At 58.4% G+C, this 13,986-nt stretch overlaps 1 protein-coding gene across 1 annotated transcript; it reads right to left on the reverse strand.

Moving 5' to 3' along the window:
• Positions 1-6,906: 6,906 nt before the first annotated feature.
• LOC145340574 (phospholipid-transporting ATPase ID-like) lies at positions 6,907-13,974 on the reverse strand. The gene is made up of 7 exons (XM_080185042.1): positions 13,873-13,974; positions 12,952-13,175; positions 11,344-11,427; positions 10,374-10,604; positions 9,934-10,072; positions 8,577-8,707; positions 6,907-7,377 (listed from the first exon to the last, which is right to left on the reverse strand). The coding sequence occupies exons 1-7, from the start codon at positions 13,880-13,882 to the stop codon at positions 7,075-7,077; spliced, it is 1,122 nt and encodes a 373-aa protein (XP_080041168.1). The 5' UTR covers positions 13,883-13,974; the 3' UTR covers positions 6,907-7,074.
• Positions 13,975-13,986: the final 12 nt, after the last annotated feature.

Consider the following 13,986-nt stretch of genomic DNA (forward strand, 5'->3'; position numbering starts at 1 on the left):
TGGAGGGGGTTACAGAGATAGGGAGGGGGGTGTCGGGGGCTGGAGGAGGTTACAGAGATCGGGAGGGGGTGTAGGGGGTTTGGAGGAGGTTACAGAGATAGGGAGGGGGGTGTAGGGGGCTGGAGGAGGGTTACAGAGATAGGGAGGGGGTGTAGGGGGCTGGAGGAGGGTTACAGAGATAGGGAGGGGGGTGTAGGGGGCTGGAGGAGGTTACAGAGATAGGGAGGGGGTGTAGGGGGCTGGAGGGGGTTACAGAGATAGGGAGGGGGGTGTAGGTTCTGGGGGAGGCTACAGAGATAGAGGAGGGAGATCGAGAGGAGGGACAGTCGAATCAACGAATGAACGTCCATGGACGTCCCAGAGTGCTTTGCAGCCAACTGGTGCACAGCAAGGTCCCAATTATAGATCACCCGTCCCTTCTCGATGGCCGGTGAACGGACAGATACTGGCCGAGATTTGGCGTCCGGTGAGGCCTGGAGTAGGCTGCCACCTGGTGCCCAGGGGGGCTGTCAGCAGGGCTCCCCTGAGGCCTGGGCCGAGTGAGGAATCCAGAGGCCTGTTGCCAGGCTGGCCACTTGGGGGAAGTAGGCCCCAAAGGTGAAAGGTCGAGGTTAACCCACTCCCTCAGCGGCGTGGGTCCAACGTCCGCAGGGATTGTGGAAACCCTGTCGGGGGGTGTGTGTGTGGGGGGGGGGCATGGGAGGGTAGCGTGTCAGCAGGTGACCCACGTACCCCCCTCCAGGGCCTACTCGAGGGGCAGGTGTGGGCCTCGTTCTTTGGGTGGGGCATCTCCTGACTGGATTGGGTTCATTCTTGCCACGTGTATTGGCACAGACTGGAAACACAGTGGGGTTGGCACTGCCGCCTCACAGCGCCAGGGACCCGGGTTCGATTCCCGGCCTCGGGGGGGGGGGGGTCACTGTCTGTGCGGAGTCTGCACATCCTCCCCGTGTCTGCGTGGGTTTCCTCCCGCAGTCCAAAGGTCCGTGCTGGTTCGGTGTTCAACTCTCTCTCAGTATCCCTGAACAGGGGATTTTCACAGTAACTTCATCGCGGTGTTAATGTTAGCTGACTTGCAACACTAATAAACAAGTAAATATTATTTCTTGCACTATGCAGACAAAGCACACCATTCATAGAGTACATCAGGGAGAAGGAAAGGAGAGGGTGCAGAATGTAGTGTTGCAGTCACAGCGAGGGTGTAGAGAAAGATCAACTTAATGTGAGGTAGGTCCATTCAAAAGTCTGACGGCAGCAGGGAAGAAGCTGTTCTTGAGTCGGTCGGTACGGGACCTCAGACTTTTTCCCGATGGAAGAAGGTGGAAGAGAGAATGTCCGGGGTGTGCGTGGGGGGGGGTCCTTGATGATCCCGGCTGCTTTTCCCCGAGGCAGCGGGAAGTGTAGACGGAGTCAATGGATGGGAGGCTGGTTTGTGTGATGGGATTGGGGCTACATTCACCACCCTTTTGTAGTTCCTTGCGGTCTTGGGCAGAGCTGGAGCCCAGACCGAGCTGTGATACACCCAGAAAGAATGCTTTCTATGGGGCATCTGTAAAAGTTGGTGAGGGTCCGTAGCGGACATGCCAAATTTCCTTAGTCTTCTGAGAAAGTAGAGGCGTTGGTGGGGCTTTCTTAACTATAGTGTCGGCGTGGGGGGGGGGGGGACCAGGACAGGTTGTTGGTGATCTGGACACCTTGAAACATGAAGCTCTCGACCTTTTCTCCCTCCGCCCCTGAATCCCCAAACACACCCCTTACTGACCATCACGAGAGCCGCTGTGGGTGGACGGAGGGAGGGAGGGAGGGAGGCCGTAACCCCATGCAAAATCCAGTTGTCATCAGGGCAAAATGTCCAGATCAAAGAAGAACCAAGTTTTATTCTCTGGAGTCCAAGAGAGAAGCAACGGTCCCTCACTTTTTCCATTGGGATAGTCCCATAGCCATTGATGTTGGCCATTCGGCCCACTGGGGCTATGCCAAAAATCCAACCAGGTCCTTTCTCAACCCACGCACCACCCCCCCCCCCCCCCGCACTCCGTTCATTCCCACCCCCCGCCCCTCGTAACCGTGCAAAAGGATCCCCCCCCCCCTCACGGACTTACCCATTTCCCCCCGGAGGAAGCTCCCATCGAGTCCTGCTGCCGCGCATTTAGATAGCGCCGTGTGCTTCAGGGAACGTCAGTGCTGAGTGGGGGGAGAGAGGGAGAGGGATCCGGCCACCTGGAACAGAACGGGAAGGGGTTTGGGTCCATTGGGATTGTGTACAATGGGAGTGAACGGGAAGGGGTTTGGGATTGGGATTGTGTACAATGGGAGTGAACGGGAAGGGGTTTGGGATTGGGATTGTGTACAATGGGAGTGAACGGGAAGGGGATTGGGATTGGGATTGTGTACAATGGGAGTGAACGGGAAGGGGATGGGGATTGGGATTGTGTACAATGGGAGTGAACGGGAAGGGGATGGGGATTGGGATTGTGTACAATGGGAGTGAACGGGAAGGGGATGGGGATTGGGATTGTGTACAATGGGAGTGAACGGGAAGGGGATGGGGATTGGGATTGTGTACAATGGGAGTGAACGGGAAGGGGTTTGGGATTGGGATTGTGTACGATGGGAGTGAACGGGAAGGGGATTGGGGATTGGGATTGTGTACAATGGGAGTGAACGGGAAGGGGATTGGGATTGTGTACAATGGGAGTGAACGGGAAGGGGTTTGGGGATTGGGATTGTGTACAATGGGAGTGAATGGGAAGGGGTTTGGGGATTGGGATTGTGTACAATGGGAGTGAACGGGAAGGGGATTGGGATTGTGTACAATGGGAGTGAACGGGAAGGGGTTTGGGATTGGGATTGTGTACAATGGGAGTGAACGGGAAGGAGATGGGGATTGGGATTGTGTACAATGGGAGTGAACGGGAAGGGGTTTGGGGATTGGGATTGTGTACAATGGGAGTGAACGGGAAGGGGTTTGGGGATTGGGATTGTGTACAATGGGAGTGAACGGGAAGGGGATTGGGATTGTGTACAATGGGAGTGAACGGGAAGGGGTTTGGGATTGGGATTGTGTACAATGGGAGTGAACGGGAAGGGGATGGGGATTGGGATTGTGTACAATGGGAGTGAACGGGAAGGGGTTTGGGGATTGGGATTGTGTACAATGGGAGTGAACGGGAAGGGGATTGGGATTGTGTACAATGGGAGTGAACGGGAAGGGGTTTGGGGATTGGGATTGTGTACACTGGGAGTGAACGGGAAGGGGATTGGGATTGTGTACAGTGGGAGTGAACGGGAAGGGGTTTGGGGATTGGGATTGTGTACACTGGGAGTGAACGGGAAGGGGTTTGGGATTGTGTACAACGGGAGGGGGTTCGATCCACTGGGAATGTATACAATGGGAAGATTGTGACAAAGATCCTTCGGCACGGAACAAAACACAGGGCTTTGGGAGTCGGCATTTTTAGAAAAGTCTTTATCATAAAACAATACATTTTTCCGGTATAGAAATGTAAAATAAATTACAGAATGTCTATATATATATATATATATATCTATATATATACAGCCCGAGTAACTCTGATAGACAAAGCAAAATGTAATAGAAGGCTTCTGTGTCCCGGGGCAGAGATCAACGAATGTCCCACACAAACTGGTACCTTAACCTTTGACCTGTCCCTCCGTGGAACGGTGGGGCCGTGACCCTTCCCCAACAGCCCGCCAACCCCCCACCCCTGCCAACAAACCCCCCCCCCCCCCACCACCACTCCTCGCCCAGAACGTACGTGGAAACGCGACCCCTGACAAACAGTTCCTTCAAAACGCGCGGGCCAAAACGCGAAACCGGAGATCCGGCTTAACGTCGCGTGACCGTCGGCGGCCATCTTTTCCCGGGCGGGGCAGGCGGGAGCGGAAGGGAAACACCCGGGGGCGACGCGGGGCTTGCAAGTAACCGTCACGACGGCCGACTTCCTAAGTTCTTGCCCGCCAATCCGCAGAGGGGAGTAAAACACAAAATGGGGTCTACTTGAGCTTTCAAAGGCGCCCCCCCCCCCCCCCCGCCCCAATTGGCTGCTAGGCCTCGACACCACTTTGTGAGTGTCCAAAAATGGCCCCTCGGAGCCTGAGGCCTGGAATACTAGGCCCCTCGGAGCCTGAGGCCTGGAATACTAGGCCCCTCGGAGCCTGAGGCCTGGAATACTAGGCCCCTCGGAGCCTGAGGCCTGGAATACTAGGCCCCTCGGAGCCTGAGGCCTGGAATACTAGGCCCCTCGGAGCCTGAGGCCTGGAATACTAGGCCCCTCGGAGCCTGAGGCCTGGAATACTAGGCCCCTCGGAGCCTGAGGCCTGGAATACTAGGCCCCTCGGAGCCAGAGGCCTGGAATACTAGGCCCCTCGGAGCCTGAGGCCTGGAATACTAGGCTGCGTGCAGCCGGAGGCCTGAAATACTAGGCCCCAAAGCCTGCAAACAGAAATGGGTGGCAAAGTAATGACTGAGTAAATTAGATTTTTTTTTAAAGTGGGCATTAAGGCGCTTCAATGGCGGGAGAGTGGGTCGCGGTCTGGCTAGTTACCGCGGCGACGCCCTCGCCAACCAGTCCAAAGTGGCCAGCCGAGGCCTAATCCCTCCAACGGCCTTGTGGGAACGGTGGTCAACTCTAATTGGACGAACCCATCACATGACTTCAATCGCACGTCCTGCCATTGGTTACAACACATCCCCACCACTCGGCAACCCTGCGTCTCTAGAACATTCTTAACGGAAGTGTCAAACGGAAAAAGGAAGGGAAAAGGGAAACCATCTGCCATCTTCCTTGGCACTCCCGGATTTGGGGGGGGGAGGGAGGGGGGGAGGGAGGGAGGGAGGGAGGGGGGGGCTCATTCCCTTATTGATGGGGGGAGGGCTGGTGCTGATGACGTTTCCTTAGCAACGGGAAGGGTCAGTGCCTCGGTGAACTCCAACATGGCTGCCCTGAGGTGCGGGAGACGAGGCGGCCATCTTTAACCGTTCCCCCTTCCCATCATTCCCTCAGCGAGGGGCAGACAGGCAGAGGAGATTTATTGATTGTGTCCAAGAGGCGGATGGATATCGCACGGGGGGGGGGGGGGGGGGGGGGGGGGGGCGACCGGGGTCAAAGGTTATGGGGAGAAAGCGGGGTGAGGCTATTGAGTTGGAGGGTCAGCCATGATGGCGATGGATGGGGGAGCAGGCTCCAAGGGCCAAATGGCCTCCTCCTGCTCCTACCTTCTGTGACCACTAAACGCTCCCCCCACCCCAACCTCTCACTTCCACCCCCACGGAGCAGGTCGGAGGTGACCGGGACAGAGAGGATGGGGAACGGGTCCAAAGGAAATCTCACTACCCACCTCCCCAACCCTCAGGGTAACGGGGAGAATGAACAAACCCCCCAACCTGTTACATCGTGAGGCTTGGGGGGGACGGGGGTGGACACTGGGAGACAGAGCGAGGGGGGGTGGACACTGGGAGACAGAGCGAGGGGGGGTGGACACTGGGAGACAGAGCGAGGGGGGGTGGACACTGGGAGACAGAGCGAGGGGGGGTGGACACTGGGAGACAGAGCGAGGGGGGGTGGACACTGGGAGACAGAGCGAGGGGGGTGGACACTGGGAGACAGAGCGAGGGGGGGTGGACACTGGGAGACAGAGCGAGGGGGGTGGACACTGGGAGACAGAGCGAGGGGGGGTGGACACTGGGAGACAGAGCGAGGGGGGGTGGACACTGGGAGACAGAGCGAGGGGGGGTGGACACTGGGAGACAGAGCGAGGGGGGGTGGACACTGGGAGACAGAGCGAGGGGGGGTGGACACTGGGAGACAGAGCGAGGGGGGGTGGACACTGGGAGACAGAGCGAGGGGGGGGTGGACACTGGGAGACAGAGCGAGGGGGGGTGGACACTGGGAGACAGAGCGAGGGGGGGGGTGGACACTGGGAGACAGAGCGAGGGGGGGGTGGACACTGGGAGACAGAGCGAGGGGGGGGGACACTGGGAGACAGAGCGAGGGGGGGGGACACACACCCACCCCACCGTCGCCCCGAACTAACATCGAGGATGACCACTGACCCAGCCAGTCCCCGTCAACCTCTGATGACCCCTGACCTCCAACATGGCCGCCCACAGGCCGTGACCTCCTACCTTGGCTGACCCCTGGACACTTGCGGCGGGGGGGTTGGGGGGTGGGGGTGCACCCCTCCCAAACCCAACCCTTCACTTTGGTCGAACAAGAACAGTCTGGAATCTTTGGTGCGTATCTCTTTTGGGGAGTGAAGGGGAGGGGGGGGGGGTGGTCCCTTTCCCTGGGGAGGGGTTGCGGTTTCACCCTGGGCGCCGTCGGCAACCCCCCCCACCCTCCCCCCCCCCCGGGCTGAGGGGGCAACTCAGAACCAGCCCTCACCAACCCCCAACCCAAACAGAGGCCAATGCGTGACCCCCAATTTGTGTACAGAGGTTGGGTTGGATTGGAGCTTGCTCTTGTTGGGTCAACGGTGGACCCTCTCGGGTGGGCAAACGGGGAGCGGGGTTGAGGGGGGGGGGGGGGGACGGGGACGTCAAAGTAAACTCCTCGGCTTAGACAACTCCCCCCACCACCCCCACCCTCCCTACGCCAGCGATTTCTGCTCCCGTCTATCACCTAACCTCACCTACCCCTTTGACCCAGAGTAGGGAAGTGTGGAGGGGGGGGGGGGCGGGAGGGAAGGTCAAGGGTCAAGCATGGCGGAGGTTTGGGGGGGGGGGGGGGCCCATTCCCGACAACAGCAGAAGGCTCTCCTGACAGACGCCCATCCCCCTGTAGCATTCCCGTGGGGAGCCCCTTTCCAGGAAAGGGATGGAGAACGGAGTGGGGGGGGGGGGGGGGGGGGTGGTGGGATCTGTCTCGCTTTAGAGGGAGGGGGTAAGAAATGGATTGAGTGAGTGAGTGGGTGGGGGTGGAGCGGGGCTAATTGACTTCTAACCGCCCAACCGTGTGAGTCAAGTCACCCGGGAACAATCCTCTTCCGGTCATTCCTCCTCCTGCTCCCACGCAGAACACTGTTAGCCTCCTCTCCGACTCCTTCCGCCGTCTAGTTCGAGGGCTCCTTCCCCCGCAGGGCTTGGCACTCCTCGCTGGTCACGGGGCTGGGCGTGCTGGCCTGCTCGCCCCTCTTCTTGCGCAGGGTGTCGATCCAGTTGGAACCGGAGCGGCTGCCAAAGCTGGAGAGGGCGAGGGAGCTCAGGCGCATGTTCTTGCCGGAGGTGATGAGCTCGCCGAAGCCCTCCTGGTGGGAGAAGGCGTAGCCGGAGCGACGGGAACCTGCCCGGCCCACCCGCCTCATGCAGCGGTGCTGTGGCTTCTGCTTCTTGCGGACTAGCTGCGTGTAGCGGACCTGCCAGATTGGGGGGGGGTGCGGGGAAGGAAGGAAAATGGACACATCTTAGGCCCAGGAGAAGCACGATGGAGGACCCGAGCCTGCAATGAGGCCTGAGGCCTGCAGGGCAGGAGAACAACAAGCAGGCCTTAGACCCAAGGAGCAACAACATACAGCAGGCCCAAAGCCTAGGATGCAGAAATATATGGAAGGCCCAAAGCCTAGGGTGTGGAAATCTAGGGAAGGCCCAAAGCCTAGGGTGTGGAAATCCAGGGGAGGCCCAAAGCCTAGGGTGTAGAAATCTAGGGAAGGCCCAAAGCCTAGGGTGTGGAAATCTAGGGAAGGCCCAAAGCCTAGGGTGTGGAAATCCAGGGAAGGCCCAAAGCCTAGGGTGTAGAAATCTAGGGAAGGCCCAAAGCCTAGGGTGTAGAAATCTAGGGGAGGCCCAAAGCCTAGGCAGCAGAAATCTAGGGAACCCCCAAAGTCTAGGGAACAGAAATCTAGGGCAGGCCCGAAGCCTAGGCAGCAGAAATCTAGGGAACCCCCAAAGTCTAGGGAGCAGAAATCTAGGGCAGGCCCGAAGCCCACGCAGCAGAAATCTAGGGAACCCCCAAAGTCTAGGGAGCAGAAATCTAGGGCAGGCCTGAAGCCCACGCAGCAGAAATCTAGGGCAGGCCCAAAGCCTAGGGAGCAGAAATCTAGGAAGGCCCGAAGCTGAGGGAGCAGGAACCTAGGGCAGGCCCGAAGCCTGGACAGCAAAATCTAGGGCAGGCCCGAAGCCTGGACAGCAGAAATCTAGGGCAGGCCCAAAGCCTAGGGGAGCAGAAATCTAGGGCAGGCCCAAAGCCCAGGGAGCAGAAATCTAGGGAAGGCCCGAAGTGAGGGAGCAGAAATCTAGTGAAGGCCCGAAGTGAGGGAGCAGAAATCTAGGGAAGGCCCGAAGTGAGGGAGCAAAAATCTAGGGAAGGCCCAAAGCCTGGACAGCAGAAATCTAGGGAAGGCCCGAAGCCAAGGGAGCAGAAATCTAGGCCAAGGCCGGACTCTGAAGAGCAGGATCCCAAGGGCAGAGTCGCGGCCTACAGGAGAGGAAGAGTAAATTGAGCAGATCGGAAAAATAGCGCCTCACTCGGCTGCGGCCTACCCTGCGTCACACGGCCCAGCGAGCCCACACAGTTAACCCACCCACCCACCCACCGGGGAGGGGAGCGGGATCTTACCGTGTCAGCGAGCCTGGGCTTGAGGTCCAACTTGAGGAAACGGAAGGCCACGACCGGTACGATACAAACAACAGTGCTCAGCATGATGGTGAACCAAACTGTCGGCTGGACCAGTGTGTTGTAGGCATTGGCTGCGGCACAGACACAATACGGCACTCGTCAATCCCTTAACTAGACTCTGTAGACTGTCTGCCGTGTAAATAGACCCTGTAGACTGTCTGCCGTGTAAATAGACTCTGTAGACTGTCTGCCGTGTAAATAGACTCTGTAGACTGTCTGCCGTGTAAATAGACTCTGTAGACTGTCTGCCGTGTAAATAGACTCTGTAGACTGTCTGCCGTTGTAAATAGACTCTGTAGACTGTCTGCCGTGTAAAATAGACTCTGTAGTGTCTGCCGTGTAAATAGACTCTGTAGACTGCCTGCCGTGTAAATAGACTCTGTAGACTGCCGTGTAAATAGACTCTGTAGACTGTCTGCCGTGTAAATAGACTCTGTAGACTGTCTGCCGTGTAAATAGACTCTGTAGACTGCCTGCCGTGTAAATAGACTCTGTAGACTGCCTGCCGTGTAAATAGACTCTGTAGACTGCCTGCCGTGTAAATAGACTCTGTAGACTGCCTGCCGTGTAAATAGACTCTGTAGACTGCCTGCCGTGTAAATAGACTCTGTAGACTGTCTGCCGTGTAAATAGACTCTGTAGACTGCCTGCCGTGTAAATAGACTCTGTAGACTGCCTGCCGTGTAAATAGACTCTGTAGACTGCCTGCCGTGTAAATAGACTCTGTAGACTGTCTGCCGTGTAAATAGACTCTGTAGACTGCCTGCCGTGTAAATAGACTCTGTAGACTGCCTGCCGTGTAAATAGACTCTGTAGACTGCCTGCCGTGTAAATAGACTCTGTAGACTGCCTGCCGTGTAAATAGACTCTGTAGACTGTCTGCCGTGTAAATAGACTCTGTAGACTGTCTGCCGTGTAAATAGACTCTGTAGACTGTCTGCCGTGTAAATAGACTCTGTAGACTGTCTGCCGTGTAAATAGACTCTGTAGACTGCCTGCCGTGTAAATAGACTCTGTAGACTGTCTGCCGTGTAAATAGACTCTGTAGACTGCCTGCCGTGTAAATAGACTCTGTAGACTGCCTGCCGTGTAAATAGACTCTGTAGACTGCCTGCCGTGTAAATAGACTCTGTAGACTGTCTGCCGTGTAAATAGACTCTGTAGACTGTCTGCCGTGTAAATAGACTCTGTAGACTGTCTGCCGTGTAAATAGACTCTGTAGACTGTCTGCCGTGTAAATAGACTCTGTAGACTGCCTGCCGTGTAAATAGACTCTGTGGACTGTTTGAGAACTCACCCACAAAGCGGAACTGGTTGGGGAATATCTTGAACAGAAAGGGGCTTTGCATGCCGAACAGGATGATGAAATATATCGCCAGGCTGCCCCAGATGAAGAAGTGGTTGATGGCTGTCCAGTACCCGGTGTCCAGTCCGATCTGGAGGTCAAACAGCAAACAGTGTCGGGGGGTCAGAGGGAGGATGTCCACCTCGTGGTTCACAGCGAGGCCCAGCCTGAACCCCCATCAACACAGGCAACTCCCCAACGTTCTGAGGAGCTGTCCCCGAGTGAGGGACCCCAACGTGCGCGACCCCCCCCTCCCACCGCGCGTGCGCACACTCCCCCCCACTGCGCGTGCGCACACTCCTTCTCATGCACGCACATACTCCCTCCCCGCGCGTACACTCCCTCACCCCCCCGCTCTGCCCAGCGTACCCCGAACCTTGTCGCTCACTGACCTGGACACTGACGACAATGACGAGGGACGTTGCCACGGTGACGGCGAAGGACTGGTAGTCGGCCATGTGGGTGCAGTCGGCCAGCGTTCCGTAGGGAATGAAGAAGAGGACGATGGAGGTGTAGATTCCCTGCGCGATGCAGATGAAGAACTCGCGCTTGTTGAAGAGAAGGTTGAGTTGCCCGGGCTCGTACAGCTTGGGGTTCTGGAGGCTGCGCTGTTCCGGAACGTCCTGTAGGCCGCACACGGCACCGACAGTCAGAGAGAGATACCCTGCCCCGAGAGAGGGAGCGTCGTCCCACCCCGAGAGAGGGAGCGTCGTCCCACCCACCCCGAGAGAGAGCAGATTCAACAGGAACTTCCTAAAGAGGGGAATGGGAGAGATACACGAGGAGGAAAGTTTCCAGGGCCACGGGGAAGGGACAGACAGAGCGAGAAACACAGAGGATCCCAACTGTGCAGATCTAGGCCACTCGGCCCATCGAGTCCGCTCTGCCATGGCTGATACCTTTCTCAACCCCACTCTCCCACCTTTCCCCCCGTAAACTTTGGATCCCCTTACGTTTCAAGGGTGGCACGGCGGGTTAGCGGTGCTGCCCCACGGCGCCAGGGACCCGGGTTCGATTCCCGGCTCGGGGCCACTGTCCGTGTGGAGTCTGCACATTCTCCCCGTGTCTGCGTGGGCTTCCTCCCGCGCTCCAAAGATGTGCGGATCAGGCTGGATTGGCCGTGCTAAATTGCCCCTTAGGTGTCCAAAGAGGAACGTGGCGACTGGGGCATTTTCACAGTAACTTCATTGCACTGTTAACGTCAGCCTACTTGTGACAATAAGATCCCCCCTCCTCCCTGGTGGCCCCCGTGCTTCTCAACTCGAGGAGAAGTGTTGCCAGGATGTAGGGGGCTCCGTCCTCAAGGTTCAAAGCCCTGCCCTGGGGTGGGGGGGGGGGGTCAGCGTTGAGTGATGCACCCACCTGATCGAACACTCCCATGGCCAACACTGGCAGTGAACTGTAGACGATATTGAACAAGGTGATGAAGTATTGGTCGTAGACTGTCTGTGAGAGAGCAAAGGGGGGACAAAACAAACAGGGTTACCGTCAGACAGAGGCCCAGGGTGGGACCCACACAGACAAAACACCCCCCCCCCCCCCCCAAGTTTCTCAAACTCTGTGGGTTACCAGAGCAAGGGGTTACCCTCTCCTATATCCCCCTCCCAACATCCTGGGGGTTACCAACGACCATCACTGAATCTGCCCCCCCCACTATCAACATCCTGGGGGTTACCATTGACCAGACACTGAATCCCCCTCTACCATCTAGAAGGACAAGGGGGGGGCAGACACATGGGGAACACCCCCACCTGCAAGTTCCCCCCTCCGAGCCACTCACCATCCCGACTGGGAAATATATCGGCCGTTCCTTCACTGTGGCTGGGGTCAAAATCCCGGAACTCCCTCCCTAACAGCACTGTGGGTGTACCTACCCCACACACGGGGACTGACTGATGTCCAATAACAATCCCGGAACTCCCTCCCTAACAGCACTGTGGGTGTATCTACCCCACACACGGGGACTGACTGATGTCCAATAACAATCCCGGAACTCCCTCCCTAACAGCACTGTGGGTGTACCTACCCCACACACACGGGGACTGACTGATGTCCAATAACAATCCCGGAACTCCCTCCCTAACAGCACTGTGGGTGTACCTACCCCACACACAGGGACTGACTGATGTCCAATAACAATCCCGGAACTCCCTCCCTAACAGCACTGTGGGTGTACCTACCCCACGCACACGGGGACTGACTGATGTCCAATAACAATCCCGGAACTCCCTCCCTAACAGCACTGTGGGTGTACCTACCCCACACACGGGGACTGACTGATGTCCAATAACAATCCCGGAACTCCCTCCCTAACAGCACTGTGGGTGTACCTACCCCACACACACGGGGACTGACTGATGTCCAATAACAATCCCGGAACTCCCTCCCTAACAGCACTGTGGGTGTACCTACCCCACACACACGGGGACTGACTGATGTCCAATAACAATCCCGGAACTCCCTCCCTAACAGCACTGTGGGTGTACCTACCCCACACACAGGGACTGACTGATGTCCAATAACAATCCCGGAACTCCCTCCCTAACAGCACTGTGGGTGTACCTACCCCACACACACGGGGACTGACTGATGTCCAATAACAATCCCGGAACTCCCTCCCTAACAGCACTGTGGGTGTACCTACCCCACACACACGGGGACTGACTGATGTCCAATAACAATCCCGGAACTCCCTCCCTAACAGCACTGTGGGTGTACCTACCCCACACACACGGGGACTGACTGATGTCCAATAACAATCCCGGAACTCCCTCCCTAACAGCACTGTGGGTGTACCTACCCCACACACACGGGGACTGACTGATGTCCAATAACAATCCCGGAACTCCCTCCCTAACAGCACTGTGGGTGTACCTACCCCACACACACGGGGACTGACTGATGTCCAATAACAATCCCGGAACTCCCTCCCTAACAGCACTGTGGGGGGTGCAGAGCGCGAGTCCGTACCTGGGCTGAGAATCCACAGAAGAATCCGAACCAGAAGTGGACCATGGTGAAGGCGAAGTTCTTGTAGAAGAAGTAACAGAGGAACTTACACATGCGGAGATAGGACCAGCGGCCGTGGATCAGCAGCAGTCGTTGCAGGAACTTAAACTGGGAGAAGGAATAATCAGAGGCTAGCACAGCCTGGATCCCCTCCTGCCCACTGATCCCCACCCCAATGTGGGCTGCTGTGGGGAGGAGGAGGGGGGCAAGGACAGAGAGAGAGAGACAGAGAGAGAGAGGTTAGCAATGCTGGGCCCAGGGCTCCCCCCGACCCCCTCGCGACGCTGGGCCCAGGGACACCCCCCCACTCACGGCACAGGGCCCGGGAACCCCCACCCCCCTCGCGACACAGGGCCCGGGGCTCACCACCCCCCCCCAACCCCCCCTCGTGACACAGGGCCTGGGGCTCACCCCACCCCCGCGACACAGGGCCCGGGGCTCACCCCCCCCTCGCGACGCAGGGCCCGGGGCTCACCCCCCCTCGCGACACAGGGCCTGGGGCTCACCCCCCCTCGCGACGCAGGGCCCGGGGCTCACCCCCCCCTCGCGACGCAGGGCCCGGGGCTCACCCCCCCTCGCGACGCAGGGCCCGGGGCTCACCCCCGCCTCGCGACACAGGGCCCGGGGCTCACCCCCCCCTCGCGACGCAGGGCCCGGGGCTCAACCCCCCCTCGCGACGCAGGGCCCGGGGCTCACCCCCCCCTCACGACACAGGGCCCGGGGCTCACCCCCCCCTCACGACACAGGGCCCGGGGCTCACCCTCCCCCCACCCCCCCCTCGCGACGCAGGGCCCGGGGCTCACGCCCCCCCCCCCCCCCCCCCCATCGTGACACAGGGCCCGGGGCTCACCCCCCCCTCGCGACGCAGGGCCCGGGGCTCACTCTTTATCATGCTGACATCATTTGCTCCGTCACCAATGGCCAGGGTCACGGCCTTCTTGTACTTTTTAACCACCTCAATCACTTGGGCCTTCTGGAGGGGGGTCACACGGCAAC

The sequence above is a fragment of the Carcharhinus amblyrhynchos genome, unplaced genomic scaffold (genome assembly GCF_965287045.1).
Source record: "Carcharhinus amblyrhynchos unplaced genomic scaffold, sCarAmb.v2.hapA chromosome_1162, whole genome shotgun sequence".
NCBI lineage: Eukaryota > Metazoa > Chordata > Chondrichthyes > Carcharhiniformes > Carcharhinidae > Carcharhinus > Carcharhinus amblyrhynchos.